Genomic DNA, 14,292 nt, shown 5'->3' with positions numbered 1-14,292 from the left:
GTTTGGTTCGGTTATTCGGTTAATAACCGAAATGACCCCCCCGACATAATATCTTATATATCACGCTGTTTATAAATTGGAATTAAATAATATATATATATTGAAAGGCTAACGTCCCAAAGTATTTGAAACAAAAATATAGTTTAAATATTGTTAGTGGGGCCCATAGTTTTTATGTGATGAACTGGTCCGTCAGTTTGTCTCATCGTCGTTATCGATACGTACCAAGAAAATTTAAATACCTGAACGCTTGTATGTATGCATGCATGATGCATGTATGTATGTATATATGTCATCATGCACATTACATGCATAACGATCTTCTTCTACCGAAACATATATTTATTTGAATAATATAAGTAAGAAAGCTTATGGAGAGTATGATTAATATTGAAACTTTGAAATTTGAACAAGTAATTGATTGAAAGAATTTGTGTATCTATTTTGCCTATAATTAACGTGAATTGTTCTTCTTGGAAAGGTTATTAATATAAAGATAATAACGTAATTTAGATTTTTAATTAATATTAGCCTATATTATATATTGTTTATGTGTTATTTTATAAATTTTCGAATCGTATGAAAGACAGTGAAATGTTTATCTTAAAAATTAAATATTTACAATGGTTATACAAAATGTGCCGAAGAAAAATGCGGTAACAGAAATTTTCAATTGTTGTAAATCACTGTAAAATCATATATAGCATATACATACTGTTAAATCCATTAAAGCGAAAATAAAAACATAAAAACAGTATTTCCATACAGGAAAAAAAAACATTGAAAACATTGATGTGCACAATAACAAAAAAATAATAATTACAATAAAAAAACAATAAAATTCCAAAAATGATAGTGCAGGCCGAAGAGGCCCAACTTGTAGGCCCATTTAGGAAACTGAACGGGCTTATTACCCGGTTTTCCAAAAATCCGAAACCGAAACCCGGCCCGATTGAAAACCGAGGTCACTGTAATTAGACTAAAGCTGTGGAGGATGAAACCCTAATTGGTCTCTTCTGCCTCCATAATCGGCGATCTGCTTGAACGTCGTGTATCAGGTACAGTTTCGATGCATATACTTTATCGAGTTCCATATTCGTATGATCAATGGGTATAATTCTCACCAAAAATCCTGTTTCTTAGCTGTTTCGTTTGTAGTGCAATTAGCCAATGCCAGGATTTTGAGCTTGCACTTGTAGGATTACAGTCTTGTTTCTTCGATTCGATTCGAATCTGGATTCCATCAGATGCAAATCGGTTCTTCTGGTTTTTCCTTCATGGATCGATTTCTGATGAAAAATCTGCCATCTCGGCTACATGCCTTTGTCTTGAACATGTAGGTAGTGATGGAACTAGGTCTAGACTGAAGTCTCCATGGATTAGGGTTTTACAAAATTCAGGTAAATTTTGAAACTTTAATCGTGGGTATGCCGTTTGAGCATCAGTATGAACTGATCATTGATTGTTCTAATCCATGTGGTCTTTTTGTCGATAGGGTTCGTGATTTCTTGTAGCTTTTGGATACTTTTTTTTTTGTAGAGTTTCTGGTATAGACCAGACTAAACGAGCATTGTGGCAAGAATTGGAACTGACATAAGGGTTTAATTGATCACAATGTCTAGTGATTAGATCGAGTTGAATAAGCTTAATTGTTAATTGAATATCTTTTACTCTTGGTTTCTCGATCTGATTCAGACACGTTCGGTTTGGGTTTCACATTTGAGGAACAATGGGGAGAAAAGGTGGTAATATGTACATAAACCCGAAGAAGTTTGGGTCCATATCGAAACCGTGCATGAAGGAAATGGTGTCATTTCTCAACTGTTTGGCCCTTAACAACATCAAGGACGATAAATGCGAGAGGTCGAAGGAACTGCTTAACGCTTGTATGAATGCCCAGGTCCTTATCTTACATTTCTTTGAATATCTTCTCCTCTGCACTTTTGGGTTTTCGCCTTTTTCCTCATTGCAAAAGGATGAAACTTTCGGCTGAAATCTGCCGGGTAATTCTTTTGCTTTGCAGACAAACCAGAAATCGAACTCCTGGGGAAATATCAATTACCACTTGCAGAGGCTCACCCGTGGAAGAAAGTAGATTTGTGGATCTCGTCCCCATCTCTACAGTCACCCGAGTTTACATTTAGTCTACAGATTATATTGTTCGGGCAAATCCTTTCGATGTTCTTAAACCCTGTGTTTGCATACTTGCTGGTTCGGTCATGTATGGTCTGGTGACAGAAAGTTTAAGGCATACCATTTACTGAACAGAAAGATCATTTCTTGTCCTGAAATAAACAAGTTTTATGTGAAATACCAGTACAATGTAATATCATTCATAATGTTTTGTTTAAGTGGAACAACATCTCTTCCATAGGAAAAAAACTCAGAGAGGATGATTACAATAATTTAAGTGTTACAATGATACAGTTCCACACGTGTGTGTATAATGTTAACAGACCTGAATGAGGTGATCTTCTACCTCTGCCTCGTGGAAGAACCGAGTACCTTAGTTATCAGCAGCATCCGAGGTCGGCGGTGGTGGCGGCGGCTGTGTGGGCTCGGCCTCAATCTCTGGCTGAGTCGTAGTCTCCTTTCGCTGTTCGGTAAGGCGGCTGATACGTTCGAGCAACTGAGCTGCTTTCCTCTTGCCTCGATCCGTTCCATTCTGAGCTAAATCGATCAATGGAGCCATTAGACCGAGCTTCTGAGCCTCGACCAGATGTTGCTGATCTCCTGAACAGAGATGGACGAGAACTGCGGCCGCATTCTCTCTGTTCCTGGGTGACCCTGTCCTGATGAACTCAACCAAGAACGGAACTGCTTCCGATGATCCTATGATCGATTTCCCTTCCGGATGGCTTGAGAGAATTGCCAAAATGGCGAGTGCCTCGTCCACCATTCCGCTTCCGGGCTCGGTCAATAGCCTCATCAATGTTGGAATCACTCCTGCCCGTATCGCCTTACCTTTGTTTCCTTGGTATATGCAGAGATTGAACAGTGCGGTAGCTGCGTCTTTCTTCCCTCGGTGTGTGCCCGCGTTGAGAAGAACCACGAGCGGAGGGATCGCACCCGAGCCACCGATCGTCACCTTGTTCTCGTCTATCACCGATAAACTGAAAAGCGTGGCCGCAGCATTCTCTCTAGCCTCCATGCTTCCCTTCTTGAGGACCTGAACGATACCGGGAATTGCCCCGGCAGAAACAATAGCTCCTTTGTTGTTCTCGCATATCGAAAGGTTGAGAAGAGCTGTCACCGCATGTTCTTGGATACGGGAATCGGGTGTCGAGAGGAGATTCACGAGAAGTGGTATTGCCCCGGCTTCAGCTATGGCCACACGGTTATCAGCATTGCGTTTTGCCAGGAGTCGGATTTCCCCGGCAGCGGACCGCTGGTCCTCAGGGTTTCCATAAGCGAGCCTCCACATAAGATCTTCGATCTTGCTGGCTTCGGCTGGAGAGGAGAAGGATGATATTTTTCTGGGTCGAGAAGAGCTCGGAGGTTTTGGTGGCTCCATGCCATTAGCCTCGCACCATTGAGCTATGAGGCTGCGAAGGACATAGTTTGGAGTGAGGGTTGTGCTCGTCAGTGTCTGCTGTGATTTCGGGCATGTCGAATGCCCTGCTTCCAGCCATTTCTCAATGCAAGTTCGTTCATATGTCTATACAGAGAGAGGGAAAGCAAGTTTGGCTAAGATTATATGATAGAAAAAGGTTAGCATAAGCTGAAAATATATACAGGAAAGCTTTTTACCTGCCCTGTAGAAACAATGACAGGATCTCTCATCAATTCCAGCGAGATCGGACAGCGGAAATCGTCAGGGATCACAGGAATCTTATGATTCACTGTGGTCGATTTTTGTCCGCTGCTTCCTGAATTAAGCCCTTCGACTCCTTTCTGATCCTCCTCGCTGTATTCGTTTTCCATCTGCACAAAATCCTTGATCTGCTTAAGTATCGTTGCCATCTCCTCAATGTTTTCACCTGCGTCTCCTCCGCTGGAAGCAACCACTTCATGGAGGGCCACGGATTCTTGAGCTAAATCGGATATCTCCATGAGTTGTAACTTCTGGGCGACCCTCTGAAGGGTAGTCTGGTCGGCAGAAGGGTCGCTACCTTTGTCACGGATGGATTGAAGATCTTCGATCAGTTCGTCATCTGATGCATCTACTCTTTCTTTAGCTCTGCGGAACTGACTGACTACAAGTTCAACCTGCATTACAAAAACACAAGAGAATATCCATATTCTTTACTCCGGCTTTCTTTCAATCCATAGTTCAATGATCATCAAATTAGATCCTAAAGCTTATTTATGGGCATTACGGTTTAGTTTCTCTATCAACATCACTGCTCAATACTCAACTTAGACAGATAAGTTCAGTGTCCAATTCCATCTTATCTCCTATTCCATTGAGTTCAAGAACAGCAGATCAGCTGTCGTACAAATGCTCTATGGGAGAAGCTATCTGGATTTCTTTTGTGATCAGACACTGGAGCTTGTGGGCTACTGTAATATAATTTTACCTGTTCCCTAACTTCATCCGATATGTCCAAATCCTCATACGGAATCAAGTTCAGAGCTTGTTCCAACTGAGCTGACACCTCCAGTAATTTACCCATCACTTGCTCCCTCTCCATGACCTACACGCAGAACAAAGATCTTGTCAATCGTTCATCCAGATTCCAAAGATGGAATCGATCGAAACCCAAAAAGATTCCAAACAAACTCCAAATCCTAGAGCCACTGTCTGAGCCAAATTACGTCAACTACAATAGACGACTGGGACAGGTAGCAGCAGTTGAAACACAGATCGACCATCTATGGAAATCACCTGACAACCTCAGCAAAGGCATGAACTAATTTCAACAAAGAACCAGTTCGTTCGAATTCCGATAGTCACCAGGAAAAAAAAAAACTACGACATTTCTCACACTTTCTACAAGCAGATCCAACCCAATTAAATAAAAAACCCCGAAAACGCACACGAACAAATGACATTCTCGAGCAGGAAAGGAAACAGGAACAAAGCAATCGCACCATGTAAATCTTGCTTCCTTCGCTGCAGAATCTGAGAAAATCCTTGGCTGAGCAAATCGCCTCCTTCAGCGAGACCAGAATCTTCACCGCGTCTTCATCAATCGGCTCCTTGCTATCTCTAATCTCCTCGAACATAGGAACAAGCAGCTTCAGCCTCCTCGCCAGATTGCTGCACTGCTTCTTCACCGTCGTCCTGTAATCGGAAACCAGCGAAATCTCGTTCACTAAATCGATCAAACTCTGCGCCGTAGCCGCCAGAGTTTTCTCCTCCTCCATCGTTTCGCGTCCGGTTCTTCGGATCCGATCCTACACGTACAAATTGCAGCTTTCAACGAACGTAGACAATCTTCTCACTCAGCTGAATCAAAGAGCATAAACCATTTCACAGAGAGAGAGAGAGAGAGAGGGAGAGAGAGATTGTAAAGAGAGAGTGAGAAAGCGGAGACTTTTCGCCGGCGTGGCTAAGTGAGGTGAACCAAACCGGTGGCCATTCGCAATTTCGCAAGTTGCGGTCCTCTCTCGGCTAGTGAGCTCGGCTCGGCTCCATGACGATGTGGGTTCGATCGATCGGCCAGAACCGGTTTTGTTATATAACCGAAAACCGGTTAGTGACACAATAGCTGGCTTTAGTCGGTTACTTGGGTCAATGCTTAAATCATTGTTGCAACGGAAATCTTGGAAATTAAAAAAAATTTAACTTGTAATACGAAAACCATTGACTTAATAACACATTTCCCCTAATTTTCCGGTTTGTTTTTATTCAAACTTATAATCTACGTGGAAAAAATCCAAAATCCAATCCTTATCAGGGAAAAAAATCCAAAATCCCACGAGCAATACACAAATTTTAAAATTAAATTCAGAAAGATATATGAAGAAAATTAATTTTCGTCCTCTATTTCAATGTTATTAACTATTGAATGATAAATAAAAAACAAAGGTTACATTTGAATGTCGGGCCAAGAATTATAATCTTTTCTCAAATGTGGTCTTTTTTGCATTGCATTACGTCGTATGTGATTAATTGTTATATTTTATTAACATATTTGATTGTCGCCATTTAATTTTATTTTTATATAGCGACATGGTAGCCGCCAGATCAGTTTATGGGTTGGCCAATTAAAAGATGATATACGCAGCTCACATGTCGGAAATCAATGCAGGTTCAATGGCTCGGCTATTGGTCAATAATAGCCGTTGGATTTGCAGGCAGTGACCATCCAATCAACGGTGGAGATGCAGATTCGTCTACGAATCATTGGTCCGCGTATGCCAATCTCAACGGCTTTTTAGTCAAGCAAGTAAACATCCTGCCGTTTTGAAGACGGAGCTCAAATATGTGAACACCGGTGCGCACTGTGCAGTGTCTCTGCCTTCAGGAACTGAACTACGTGCCGTTTATCACGGATTGTTTGGGCTAATCTAAGCCTCTAATTGGGCCTGAGCCTATAATAGCTTAACACTTCCGATGTTTGCTTTTATATTCCATAAGCTCTTTTAATTAAATAACGTTTGATACGTGTGCCAAAAATAATCATAAATATAATAATATGTTAAATTATATTATCGTGTTTGATTTTACAGTAAAACTATAATATAAATAAGAAATATATATATATAGTTTCTGTAAAATATATAATTATAATCAACATCAATATTGAATGATTGCATTAATCGAACATACTACCACACAACCTTAAATTTTATATCATAGTTAACAGAATTTAACAAAAATGAGAACTGACATATTAGACGATTTGGTCATATTGTCTTTTGTCGGAAAAACTTTTTTTCATATATATATATATAAGGGCAGATCTACATACAAGTGTACAGGACATATGCCCCCACTCAACCAATTAAAAATATTATTTTTCACATAAATTATATAAAAATTTGAATAAAACTGTATAATATCCCCACAAAATTAAAATTGTTTATAATAAAAATAGCCCCCACTTAACTAATTTTCTAGTTCCGCTATATATTAGATATAAAATTAAATCATACATAGAAAATGTTAAAGTTAGTGGCATTGGTATAGATTATAAAATCGGATCTAAACAAAAATAGCAACTATTATAGCAAAATTTCAGCCTAAATTAATATCGAGGTACAAATATATCCATAATTAAATCCAGATACGTAGATGTAAAATTACGTTATAATTATGACTTTTCGGGATAAAAACATTATAGTATAAAAAAAAGAGCGATTTCCTCGAAAGAGAATATTCTTCATGGAAAAGTGTGGCGATCAAAGCGGGCGGATGTTTGCTTTTGTTGGGGCCAAAGTCAATAAACAGAAAATAAAGTCAACGTCTTAAATGAGATTTGATTAATCAAATATATATCATTCTTCTCATAATCCGTAATCTTGAAATAGGAATACACACACATATATATATATATATAAATATATATATAGAGAGAGAGAGATTTTGAAAAATAATGTTTACTTCCAAAAACTTATTTTGACGTCTTGGACGCTATACTATTGTTAAATGTAATCACTATATATATATATATATATATATATATATATATATATATGTGTGAATCCGGCATGTAATAATATCACATATAGACGTTTCATAACTATACCAATAAGGATGTGAACATTAATATACAGACATGTTGCAATGCAAATATATCAGACATGAAATAAATTAATCTTAAAGCCAAAATTAAACTCATGTGGTGTAACCACACACGCATATATAGATATATAGGTGAAAGACGTTATGCATGCATCAACATTCAACCAAATATGTGTTCGTACATACATATGTGTGTGTGTGTGTATATATGTATGTGAAACTTCAAGATCCAGCTTTTCTGATCTTTTCACAGAAATCTTGAAGAACAGACAGAGGAAACATAGATTCGACTTCTCGAGAAACATCAAGAAGAACGAGAGAGCTCCGAAACTGTTTCATCGCCGGAGCTGCTTTAGGCTTTCTTGGCGCCGGCGGCGGATCGCGACTACGCCTAGGGTTTCTCACCTCCACGTCCACCAGCGACGAAGGATTCATCTCCTCCGACGTCTTGTACCCTTCGCCGGAATATTCTCCCGCCGGCGATGTCTCCACGACGGACGTCACCGGAATCTGCAACGGAGAGACCCCACATTCGCCCTCCCGCTTTCTCTTTCTTCTCGTTCGATCCCTCAACTCTTCATGTTCCTTATCTTGCTCTTGTCCTTGTCCGCTCTGGGATCTTTTTGAGGGACCTCCTGATAGATTTTGATCACGTGGAGATGAATCTGGATCTTGAGGCGTTGAAAAAACTGCTAAACTTTCCGATTCCTCGGAGTCGAACTCTTTCTTGGGCAAGAAAATCTCAGCGTTTGGCATCGTTGGAAACTGGATAGGACTAAAAAGGAAATAATAAAATTCGAATTTAGATGAGAAAATACAAGAACAAATGACTTGATCCTAGGAACAGAACGAAGATGCCAATTAGTATGTCTTTTTCGTGTGTTTGTGTGTGTGTGTATGTATATCCGCGTGTCTCTGTGTTATAACGACAGATATATATAGAATGCTGCATGCAGCCCATGAAAGAGATATAAATATAGGATTTGTAATATATTTATAAATGAAAGTATAAAATAATATCGTGCTTGCTTTTATATACATATCATGTTAACAAGGGTGCGATTTTGATCACAGTTATTGCAAGACAAACAACCTAAGTTTCCTAGGATTCCTTCGTTGACATTTTGTAACGGGGGAGGTTGCAGATTCGTTGCGTGTTTTTCGTATTTTTTAGGTTTAGACAATTATGAAGTAAACATTAAATAATTGCTATTAACCTCGTATATACTTACATACATGTATACGTACATATATGCATACACACGTGTATATTACATACATACAAAGTTTTATTTTTGACAAAAAAAAAAAACTTTTTTTTCCCTCTCGGGAACGCATATGTGAAAAGGGAAATTAAAATCTTATTCAAAAATGAAATTGTCTTTAGATTACTTTAACCAAAAAAAATTGCCTTTAGATTATCGAAAACAATGATTACGGTAATAATAAATTATTTGTGTGGGACCCACATGGATTGCTTGGGTTTCACCGCATCCTAAGTATCTTTCTTTCGAGATTTACATTTCAGTCCACCAATGTTTTATTTAATTTAGTTTTAACCTCGCAATATTTTAAACGCTCAAGAAATATGTATGCTCGAAACTATGGGGAAAAAATGTACCAAAAGGACTATATATCATTTAGGAGTTTTATAAACATACGAAATTAATGAATCTAATTTAATACAGCCAAATAACATGTCACACTCTCAATCAAAATGTATGAAAATAATGCGTATTTAAATCATAATTTAATTTATACTAATGCTTGCTTTACGTAATATAATGTATACGTATAGCAGGCATTACCATGCGCGCATATATATATATATATATATATATATATATTGATAAATTAAGCGTGAGTAAATAATATAAGCAATGTATTTTTTTAAAATAATATTAAACTATAAATATGCGAGGCTCTCATTCCAAATAATTACATCTCATGCTCATGCTTTAATTATTTTGCATCCCCAACGTCCCACCATCATTCTTCCATTTTCTCTGCCCCCAACTTTCAGCAATTTCCCAAAGATATTTTAATTTATTTTCTATGTTATATTTTTTCTTTATACTTTTTTTTGTGTACTCAACCAGTCTTACTTATACAATTTATTAATAATCATTTTATTCATACCAATAATGTGTCTACTGAAACTAAAAATCAAACCCATGCTTCATAGCAATGTTCCCTTGTATCAGTCTTAAGACCAGTTAGGAATTTTAAAATCATTATTAATCTAATATGCACCACGTTCTTAATATACACACACACATATATATATATATATGTGTGTGTGGAAAATGATTATTTTAATATAATTTTGTTGTCGAGAACTAAATATTTAATTAGTTTAAGGCCAGCATTAAAATGGGCTTCTATTGAAGGCCCATAAACAGGAAGAGTTCTTAAATAGGCCCATTTGTATGCACCGATATAACCGGTGAGCTAGGGTTAAATCCGTCATTTAATGTCTGGTTGCTGTACTTGCTACCAAAAATAGGAGGACACGTGTCGTGAGGTGCTGAGATTTTGGGTCCGGAAGAAAACTAACGGCCAGGATCTACTTACGGCCACAGGATATAAAGGGAAGTTCCATTTGCCTCGGTTAAAGGTTCGCTTCTCAAGGAATTTGAACCCTTCAAGAGCGGGCGCTTCAGGATCCGAGAGCCTCTTCTTCTTCAGCTCTTTCTCGTTCTCCTCTTGTTCGTCGTTTTTTCCTCTTCGGAAATTCACCAGGTGAATTCTATTTTGTGGTTTCTTAACGAATTCATCTGTCTTTTTGGTTAGCGGGAAAATGTTAGGAAAATCGAAGTATTTCGTGGACCTTTTTTGGAGTAATGAGCTCGAATATGTGGTGAAGGATTTTCTGGATATACTTTTTCGGATTTATTACGCGTGTAAGAATGGTTCGATAGGATGGAATGTGCGAGGAATGTCGGAGCGGATTTGGAGTTTTATTTTTTGCACCCGATTGTTTACACGTTTGATCAGCTAAAAAAAAGTGAGGAGGATCCAACGATGTTACGAATTCAGGAAAATTTTACGATTTCATCTTGTTTTGCTTGATTACCTCTAGAAAATGTTCGGGGAAAGCTTTTCCTGATTGTATGGTTTAATCTTGTTTTATGGGCATGATCTACTTGCTCGTTTGTTGCTATTTTTTTTACTTCTCTAGATCTATAGGATGTTGATTTGTTGGGTGTACAATTGGTTTGTTTCCACAGATTGAAGATGGCAGATGGTGAAGATATTCAGCCTCTTGTCTGTGACAATGGAACTGGAATGGTTAAGGTAATATTCTGTCAATGGTATAAACATCCACTGAATATGGAGATATGCGCCACAAGTTCTGTCAGTATTGCTATTCTCCGTGCTACTCACGTCGTCGAGTCTCTGGTATAGGCTGGGTTTGCAGGTGATGATGCTCCAAGAGCTGTTTTCCCCAGCATTGTTGGCCGGCCACGCCACACAGGTGTGATGGTGGGTATGGGCCAAAAGGATGCATACGTTGGGGATGAGGCTCAATCCAAGCGTGGTATTTTGACTCTCAAGTACCCAATTGAGCATGGTATTGTCAACAACTGGGATGACATGGAGAAGATATGGCATCACACCTTCTACAATGAGCTTCGTGTTGCCCCCGAGGAGCACCCGGTTCTCCTCACAGAAGCCCCTCTCAACCCGAAGGCCAACCGTGAGAAGATGACCCAGATCATGTTCGAGACTTTCAATACCCCTGCTATGTATGTCGCCATCCAGGCTGTTCTCTCCCTTTACGCCAGTGGTCGTACAACTGGTCAGCAGATTTATTTACCCTTCTTCTTGTGCAAGACTCTCCTATGATTTGAGAGAGAATTTCCTAATGACTGATGCTTTGGAAATTCTTGGTCAGGTATTGTGTTGGACTCTGGAGATGGTGTCAGCCACACGGTTCCAATCTACGAGGGATATGCTCTTCCCCACGCAATCCTACGTCTGGACCTCGCAGGACGTGACCTGACTGACTACCTCATGAAAATCCTGACCGAGCGTGGGTATTCCTTCACCACCACGGCAGAACGAGAGATCGTGAGAGACATGAAGGAGAAGCTGGCATATATAGCTCTAGACTACGAGCAGGAGCTGGAGACTGCAAACACGGGCTCGTCGGTGGAGAAGAGCTTCGAGCTGCCGGATGGGCAGGTGATAACGATAGGGGGGGAGCGATTCAGATGCCCGGAGGTGCTGTTCCAGCCGTCGATGATAGGGATGGAAGCGGCGGGAATACACGAGACGACGTATAATTCGATAATGAAGTGCGATGTGGATATAAGGAAGGACTTGTACGGGAACATAGTGCTGAGCGGAGGGACAACGATGTTCCCGGGGATAGGGGACAGGATGAGCAAGGAGATAACGGCGTTGGCACCAAGCAGCATGAAAATAAAGGTGGTGGCTCCTCCTGAGAGGAAGTACAGTGTCTGGATCGGTGGCTCTATCCTGGCTTCTCTCAGCACTTTCCAGCAGGTACCCCCTTCCCTTCCCTTCCCTTCTCTTCTCTCTTTCTTTTTCTCCTTCCTTGTCAATACAAATTGGCGTTGCAGATGTGGATTGCGAAAGCCGAGTACGACGAATCTGGACCGTCGATTGTGCACAGGAAATGCTTCTGAGCTCTCCCAATGTACCTCACACCTCCACTCTTCAACTTTTTTCTTCTCCCTGTTTTTATACATATATATATATATATATTCTCCTCCTTTGTGGAATACATAACAATAATAGTACACACACGCACGCACACCATTACTTTTCCTAAACGCAATACAGCATAATCTGTAATCAGGTTCACTTCGAAACCTTTACATCGATCTCCGCACAGTAATCAGTTTTGAGATACGTTTTGGTTTAATCTCCGAGCAGTGAAGCGACCGTTTGCTTGTTCTCGCCCTCCGTGAATGGATGCCTTTCATCTTCTTCTTGTCCTCCTCCTGCGGAGTAGGAGTAGCATCCCTCCTCTTTCGTATTACTACCCAGAAGTGGATCCGTCTCCTCTTCGGGAGCAACGTTTTCTTTCAAGCTCCTTGATTCTTCACTTGATCCTGCCTTTGGTTTCTCCTCCTGGGTTTGAGGCTTTACACGCGTGGATTCGCCCATCTCTTCTTCTTGAGTGACGTTTGTTATGTTGTCTCCAACCTTGTTTTGTTCTTCGAAGCGGGAATTGTACTTTCTATAGACCGGAGATTCTTGAAGAACTCCTTTCTCCGGCCAAGAAGAAGAAGAGGATGACTTGTGGTTGAAGCTACCGAATCCTTGAATCCCTCGTGACAGTTCCCGAGCTCGTTTTCTCTCTTCTTTGAGCAGAGCCCCTCCTTTCTCGAGCAGCTTCAGCACCTTCTCTGATTTCTTTCTGACTGCTAATCCCCAATTGAACCTGCAATTGCAATCCCACCTACCCTCTAATCAGACGATTCAATAACTTGCCTCTAATGCCTGCTTATGCTTCAGACATAAACTGCAACTACATTTGTTTTCACATGTTTCAAATCTCTTCTCCTAAACTGGGATCAGATGCAAATTCCCATTGGATACGAACCCTTTTTCGTCGATGTGTTGGAATGTTTCCATCTGGGAGATAACGTCTCGATCGCATTGGAACTCCTCGGAGACGCTCTCGGGGCCATGAGTGAGCAAATGTTCAAGCACTATCAGTGAGTTATAAGCCGTTCTCCAGCTTCTCTTCTCAAACTTTGCAAATCTATGGAGCAGGAAAAAGCCAAAACATCAAGTTCCTTTTTTTCTCCCTCTTGAGATCCATTGAAAATGCACAAAAAACAAAATAAACAAGGATGAGGGCATGAACCTGTTGTGCAAGACATCAACAATCCTCGAGTAATGTTCAAACTCGAAAGCAGCCTTTGAAATGGAACCCAGTGTCTGCGTGTTTGGTGTCCATGTGTTCCCATCCGTCGCTTCCTCCGTCATTCTTCCATGTTTACACACGCACACATATATATATCCCATGAAAAACCCATATCCATATACATGATCGATCGAGAGAGAAGAGAGAGAGAGAGACTAACAGTTGAAGAGGAGTGACATGGGTGAGGGCTAAACGCGCCGTTTTGAGCTTCTCCTTGAAGAAGAAAGAGGCCTGTTTCTTCAGGTCATGGAACGAAGGTGCTCCCATGGCGATATTGCTGCTACGGCTCCTGCTCAACATTTCACCTCTTCTTCTTCTTTTCGGAAAAACGAGAGAGAGAGAGAGAGAGAGAGAGATGGGCCAACCTCCGCAAGGTGTGTTGGATTGGTTCAAAATTCAAACTTGTTCTTCATATTATAAATGAATGTCTTCTTAGTCGTATCTTGCACCTAATCCTCTCCCTGTTTTTCATTGTTTTTAATTTGCATTTGTGGGACCTTTGGTTACATAATTATTGATTTTTTTTTAGAGATGATATCATTCAGAGAATTAAAAAAACATATTTGATTACGATCCAAATATAATGGAATATATAAATCGATCAAATAGAAAAATCTTTAGGTACAGTACTCAAGATCTCAGATCCAATAAGTCCTCCCGTTTGAAATTTGAATATTCCAAGTTTTATCATTCTTCGATCCCATCGAAAAAAAAGTCAAACTTTTCCGAACCTTACTTTAAAAAAAATTTAATT

The 14,292-nt window shown here is 39.8% G+C and overlaps 5 protein-coding genes across 5 annotated transcripts; 2 read left to right on the top strand and 3 right to left on the bottom strand.

Annotated features, from left to right (window-relative positions):
* Positions 1-957: 957 nt before the first annotated feature.
* LOC104810785 lies at positions 958-2,332 on the top strand. The gene is made up of 3 exons (XM_010537200.2): positions 958-1,058; positions 1,696-1,900; positions 2,024-2,332. Exons 2-3 carry the CDS (start codon positions 1,730-1,732, stop codon positions 2,093-2,095), a joined length of 243 nt encoding a protein of 80 aa, XP_010535502.1. The 5' UTR covers positions 958-1,058; positions 1,696-1,729; the 3' UTR covers positions 2,096-2,332.
* On the bottom strand, positions 2,238-5,512 carry LOC104810786 (U-box domain-containing protein 13). The gene is made up of 4 exons (XM_010537201.1): positions 5,035-5,512; positions 4,521-4,637; positions 3,751-4,209; positions 2,238-3,658 (listed from the first exon to the last, which is right to left on the bottom strand). The coding sequence occupies exons 1-4, from the start codon at positions 5,308-5,310 to the stop codon at positions 2,507-2,509; spliced, it is 2,004 nt and encodes a 667-aa protein (XP_010535503.1). The 5' UTR covers positions 5,311-5,512; the 3' UTR covers positions 2,238-2,506.
* A 2,158-nt stretch (positions 5,513-7,670) lies between these two features.
* On the bottom strand, positions 7,671-8,567 carry LOC104810784. Its single transcript, XM_010537199.2, has one exon. It carries the CDS (start codon positions 8,387-8,389, stop codon positions 7,856-7,858), a length of 534 nt encoding a protein of 177 aa, XP_010535501.1. The 5' UTR covers positions 8,390-8,567; the 3' UTR covers positions 7,671-7,855.
* Positions 8,568-10,245: 1,678 nt separating this feature from the next.
* LOC104810782 (actin-11) lies at positions 10,246-12,484 on the top strand. Its single transcript, XM_010537197.1, has 5 exons — positions 10,246-10,375; positions 10,864-10,930; positions 11,042-11,435; positions 11,532-12,145; positions 12,223-12,484. Exons 2-5 carry the CDS (start codon positions 10,871-10,873, stop codon positions 12,286-12,288), a joined length of 1,134 nt encoding a protein of 377 aa, XP_010535499.1. The 5' UTR covers positions 10,246-10,375; positions 10,864-10,870; the 3' UTR covers positions 12,289-12,484.
* On the bottom strand, positions 12,395-13,938 carry LOC104810783 (epsin-3). The gene is made up of 4 exons (XM_010537198.2): positions 13,699-13,938; positions 13,479-13,601; positions 13,212-13,373; positions 12,395-13,049 (listed from the first exon to the last, which is right to left on the bottom strand). Exons 1-4 carry the CDS (start codon positions 13,836-13,838, stop codon positions 12,524-12,526), a joined length of 951 nt encoding a protein of 316 aa, XP_010535500.1. The 5' UTR covers positions 13,839-13,938; the 3' UTR covers positions 12,395-12,523.
* Between the last annotated feature and the right edge of the window lie 354 nt (positions 13,939-14,292).

Source organism: Tarenaya hassleriana, unplaced genomic scaffold (assembly GCF_000463585.1).
Source record: "Tarenaya hassleriana unplaced genomic scaffold, ASM46358v1 Cleome19, whole genome shotgun sequence".
Taxonomy (NCBI): domain Eukaryota; kingdom Viridiplantae; phylum Streptophyta; class Magnoliopsida; order Brassicales; family Cleomaceae; genus Tarenaya; species Tarenaya hassleriana.
The sequence above is the reverse complement of the archived record's forward strand: the minus strand, read 5'-3'. Positions and strand labels throughout refer to the sequence as shown.